At 33.4% G+C, this 6,000-nt stretch overlaps 1 protein-coding gene across 1 annotated transcript in view; it reads right to left on the bottom strand.

The window, feature by feature from the left end:
* Positions 1-346: 346 nt before the first annotated feature.
* Positions 347-6,000, bottom strand: part of LOC139698400 (uncharacterized) — a 101,520-nt gene continuing 95,866 nt past the window's right edge. Inside the window, exons 11-13 of the mRNA XM_071597295.1 lie at positions 2,250-2,447; positions 1,526-1,654; positions 347-1,404 (exon numbers count right to left, since the gene is read on the bottom strand). Coding sequence (XP_071453396.1) covers positions 1,304-1,404; positions 1,526-1,654; positions 2,250-2,447 — 428 coding nt within the window. The 3' untranslated portion in view covers positions 347-1,303. The remainder of the gene's footprint in view (positions 1,405-1,525; positions 1,655-2,249; positions 2,448-6,000) is intronic.

Raw genomic sequence — 6,000 nt, 5'->3', positions numbered from 1 at the left:
TTCTGCCTTAAGGTTTAAATGGATAAAGGGACTTTATGGTCTCAATTTTGTCCGAATGAAGACGTTTGTCAATCTAACTTAATGTTTACATTTTTCCATATTCTTCTCTCTTCCGTCTTCCTAATCATTTCGTCTGTATATCATGGATTCCTTGTACTTTTCCTATTACCGGTTTAAAACTAACACATCCATTATAGTTATATAAGTAAAATAAATTATTAATTTTATTGAGGAATACGATATTCGATTCGTATATAGCAGAAAAATATCGACTATTAAATAAAAAATAAAGTACAATATTTATGAAAATTATTTTATTATAAACTTAAAATACATGACTCTCTTAATTAAAATACAAAATTAAAGAAGAAATTCATTACAAATTAGTTATAAATATAGCTATAGGAAAAGGTTTACCGTTTTTCAAATTGAATATTTACATTACTGGCAAAACTCAGACACACTTGTAAAACAAATCTTGATAAAGTTGAAAAATGCTTGAAAATCTTGTTTCCAGAGGAACTCTCAAATAGAAAAACCTTTTAACTGTGTTTGATAACTGTCGCAAAATACCTGAATCCTATCATACATATTAGTTTTTAGAGAAATATATTCACTTTAGCTGTTATTTTCCAACAATACAATTTCCCAAAAAGAAAATTGTTTCATTAGAATCTATCGCTGAAAAATATGTACACTTAATTATATAACCAATGGCTTCTCCTTGGTATTCACACTGGGGGATAAATTTGTATGACATGATAATATTTTAAGTAATTCTAACAAGGGGTATTGAGATTGATGAGGGGATATTTACATTCAGATGCCCTATACTATGCTCTGTGACATCTTACCTGAGTGCAATATGAAAATTGCATTAAAAGTGAAATTTCAGCACTATTAATAACTATCCATAACATATTTATTGGAAACAGGACAAAGTATACAAATTTCTGCTAAAATTGCTCCAAAAATGTGGCAAGAATGTATAAAAAAAATCTGTTTTTAGGCAATAATCCAGAAAAATATGCACAAGAGCCAATCCATTTCATAAAGTTTCCATAACATCTACTGGAACCAGGAATATTACCATCCCCTTTCTATAATATGTAAATTGTCTCATATCAGTACTCCAGTCATTATCACAAATGTGTGCACAAACATTCAACACAAATTCCACCTAACGTCTAATCCTTCAGACATTTAAGGTGATAAATTAGACATATCCTGTAGAATCAGGTATCACAATCAATTATTTAAAAATACTGTTTGTTTTCATCACAAATGGATGATAATTTCAGGCTCAAAGAAATGCAGTTAGTGTCACAATGCACAAGAAAGAGAAAACATTCACAACATTTCTGTGTACAGCATTCTGGATTCCTTCTTGGCCCTTTGGTGAACCTGGAATTAAGTTCAATGAGTTTTAGCTTGCAATGGTTATTTTTTCCAAAATTTTATGGAAGTTACAGTGATAAAATCACTGCAAGAAACTTGAAATATTCAAATTAAAGCCTCTGCCTACCTGTGATTGGTTTCCAAGGCCTGGTAGGAAGTGATGTTTTCTTACTAGAATGCCAAGGGCTAGTAGGATAAGGACGAGTTGGACTGAAAGTACTTGTTCCAGAATTTTCTTGTGGACTTTGACAGGAACCTAAAATATGATAGTAAACAGAATTGGAATACATTGATTTGCACCTAATACAATATTTTACTCATTATTCATACTTGTGACAACTGCAAGGCAAATGATCAAAATTATACTTGACTTAAAAAAAATTTGGCTCATTTGAATAACATGATGGAATTCCTATTCAGTATTAAATCTTTTTGGAATCAGGGATTCAAATACATCATATGTAGTTATTAGAAGTTATCTGCAATCATGGGCATACAAGAGCAGTGGGGAAAATGCTCCATGGGATTATGGTTGTCAAGATCACAGATAATATATAATTTGCCTAATCCAGACTACCCTTGGCCCCATACAATCTGGATTAGCTTCACTTTACCCTATTGAGAACAATGAAATGGAATATGACCTCCAAAGTGTAAAAACCTTTTTTGTCTTAGAGAAAAAGCTTGTCCACCTTTTTCCATAGCCATATACTGAGATACTTAAAGAGTCCCTCATAGCCAAATCAGTACTTAATCAAGGAAAAGTTGTCTACTCTACTAAAAATTAATGTTTCAGTAATTTTTAATACATGTTTCAAGATTTTAACTTAATTATAAGTGATAATACTGACCTCTTTTGGATAATTTCATGCCATCTAGGAGTGGATTGACATTTCTTTGGCAGTGCTCTCCAGCCTCTTTTATATAAATTTCACTATTAGTCACAATGGATCCCACAAAACACTCATAACTTCCAATATCACGCCTCTGTGTATACGTGTACATCACACCATCCTCTTCCCATTGGCCTAAGCATCTATATTCCCGCTCTGTATAAATACAAGAATTTTCCAAGTTACAAGAAATTCATGTTTCATTTATCATCTTTGGGCCAATCAATTAAAATATCATGGAATTAAATAGGCAATGGAAAATATGTTTGCATATCTACCTAATTCCATTACTCACAGTTAACAAAGTGGACTAATTCAAATGAGAAACATATTCTCAACAACAATATAAATATATTTCACATAAAATAACTAACAAATTTTCATTAGTGCTCTGACCAACAGGGACTTCATTTAATAAAAACAACATTAAAATTTTGAAAATCCTCTCAAAACTAGTAATAATTAATTATAAATTTTAAAACACGACTGTGGTGGATTCACTAATTACTAAGCAGTGAAGATAAAAATTTTGAAGGAATCGGTGGTTCATAATAAGTTCATGGCCCCTTTCACATACATTATTTTAAAATGTGATTTTCAAATGCACTAAGTACTCCATTTTCTTTTATAACAAGTAAGCAATCCACTTAGCAGAAATGCATAAATTAAAAAAATTTATTTTCTAACATAAATATTCCTGGGTTGCATGACAAATAAAAATACAGAAGAATAATTATTTCTTCTAAAATTAACATTAATTGAAAAACATTTAGAGCAAAACAAACGCCTAAGCCTAGATTATAATCAAGTGTCTCTCTAAACTGTCGCCCATAACCATAAGGAATGTGGAAATAGCATGCATACATTGAGATTAGATTACTAGTACAAATGGGTCTACTTTCATTTTAAAATATATATAGGTAGCATGCAAGATGGTACAATGACACTCTTCATACAAATATAGCATTCAAGGCTAAGGGTAAAATCAACAATAATTAAAGAGGTCATAGTGAAAACTTGTGATAACTCTGACACATGTTGGTGAAAAATTGCATAGAACCATCAACTTAAATAATAATGCAGTTACTTAAAGTGATACTTCTTTCAGGAGACTTTGCCTACTTTCCTAGAGTGGAGACATATAGTAACAAAACATTGTGCAGCGGTAAAAAAAAAATATTTTTCCATAGAATTCATGTTGCCTTGGCATGGTGAGTGATTTCCCTTCCTCTAAGTGATTTCCTTGGAAAAATTCATTGGTGCATTGCAGTACAAAGGGAAAAAGAAAAGTGAAGACACTCAAAGTGCTTTGAAACTCCTTCTCTAAGAACAAAGATGCAATTGGTTGGTCTGTGAGGGAGGACAAGGTAAGACACAATGTGTGAACCCACTGCATGGAGCCTAAGTACTTAGTGGCCACTACCTTCCATTCTTCTGGCAGTAGCATCGGGGTGCCTTGGGTCACGAGAGGAGGAGGAATGGATGCACCTCCTGGGTTGGCCCTGATGGACCCCTGGACTGGCCCATGAAGAAGGCGAGTTGAAAGGAATTGCTACATTTTGAGAGCAAGGAATTGACACTGAACCTTCAAGTGCAGGATTCGGGAGAGGCCTTGGATGATTTCTGATGATATCCGGCAGTGGAAGCCGAGGTGGGGGTGTGGGCAGTGGCGGGAAATATCTCGGGATGAATTTTGTTAGAGGTGGAAAGCTTCCAGGGGATTGTGGACCCATAAATGGAATGCTTGTGGTTTTTTCAGTCGTGGTCTCTTTGGGTGCTTTATGACCGTGATTTTTTGGAAAAGTCCATGGATCATACTCTGTTTCAAAGTCTTCAAATTCCATGGAATCACTGGGTTTTGCCATTCTTTTTGTTCTCTCTCTTGATTGAGTAAAACCTATTTTTTTACCCATATAACTGGAATTGTAATTTGTTATGGGTTGAGGTGGCATTAAATGTCGTATTAAGTGAGAAGGTTGAGTCAAATAGCCATGTTGAAACTGGGATCTGATTGAGGCAAGAGGCCTTTGATTTGACTGCAAATAAGACTGGGGATGATTTGGAAAAATGGATACATCTGGAAATGTTGGCCGTTCAGTTGAGACTGGGAAAAGATCTCCCTGCCATGGGGAAGTCCTAAAATTTGGTGCTACAGAGGAGATCAGTGTCTCCATGTTGGGTTTTTCTCGAGCACGTGAATCTGCGATGTGAAATATCCCTGATCCTACTTGTGAGGGGTTATAAAACTTTCTTGGCCAATGATTTGAATTGAATGGCACATCTCTCCCAGTCCCTGAAAATTGCAAGGAAGATTAAATGATTTTAATGTAGCATGCTAATACAACCATCTAGCAAAAAGCAGAAACCAAAGAAGGTATAATTCTTATTATTTAGAATATGGATTATCTTCAAAAGAAAGAGTGCATAACTATTTTGAAAATATCAGTTAAAAATTGAATTTATTTTTGTGGTTTGTATTGGCATGAGTAGTTTCTGATTTTATTGTAGTCATGCATAAGTTGGTAATTTTAGTATCATATTATTACATAGTTCATTTAAATCATTAAAAAACTATTTCATTACAAGAATGCAAGAGAAACTAGACCACACAGTGACAAGTTTGGAGCATTTGGAATTATTTTTTATTCATTTTCATGATTATGGATAGAATATCTTGCAATGGACTAGTATAATTTTGGCATGAAAATTCCAAAGTGCAAATATACATTAATGCAGACTTTGTCACATACAATGATGAAGTTAGGGTGATAACTGCTGGGAGCTGATTATGTGTAATTGGCTAAATAACAGTGGCGGCATTGTAAGTTCAGCTTTCCTTAACTTGGGAAAGTAATGAAATAAGGATGAGGGTGACCAATTACCTACTAGTTGAAAATTACAAGTTCTTTAATAATTAAAAGACTTCAGTATAAGTTGCAATTACATTTTTTTCAAGGATAAATTACCTAACGTGAATTGAAACTGAGGTTAATGATTACCTGCATTTATGATGATTATATGGAGAGGTTTTAATAGGACACGATCTCAGCAGAATGATCTGAGAAAGTTCATAGGAGAGGGGAAGCAGAGATGAGCAGGAAAGAAATGGAAGGACAGGCTTTTATGGAGAATTGGAATATAATATGACATATTTGCTACTCTTCCCTCTTCTCCCAAAGCTCTGAGCAAAGATAACTTTGGAAGAACAAGTATATAATTGTCCACCACTGAATTAAATGATTAATCTACATCATTAATAATTTATATTTTCTGTAATATTTTTTATGCCCGCTAACCAATATGGGCCTGATTTGCATTGGTTCAAAGCTAACTATGTTTCATTTCACTTTGTTAATTAAATATTATTAATTCAATGAAATGAATTGAATACTATTCATTAGTGACATAAAGAGAATTTGGCACTAAGTACTAAGACTCATGTAAGTAAATGAATCAACAAAGAAAATATTATAATTCTAAAAATACATTTCTACTGAAATTTAGTGATCAAATTATGGGTAGCCAAAAAATTATCCTAAGATGAGGTGATCACTTTAAGAAGAAATTTTATTATATGAGGCAGAATACGCCTTCCAGGGATTTTCCCCTGGGATGAAAAACAGTGACAGTTTAGACAAGATGGGATGCTTTGTGCAAAAAAAGAACTGCACCTACTGGAGAAAGAAAGATAAGGTAAATGCCCTTTATA

This window comes from Hetaerina americana, unplaced genomic scaffold (genome assembly GCF_022747635.1).
Source record: "Hetaerina americana unplaced genomic scaffold, ioHetAmer1.1.p SCAF_85, whole genome shotgun sequence".
NCBI lineage: Eukaryota > Metazoa > Arthropoda > Insecta > Odonata > Calopterygidae > Hetaerina > Hetaerina americana.
The sequence above is the reverse complement of the archived record's forward strand: the minus strand, read 5'-3'. Positions and strand labels throughout refer to the sequence as shown.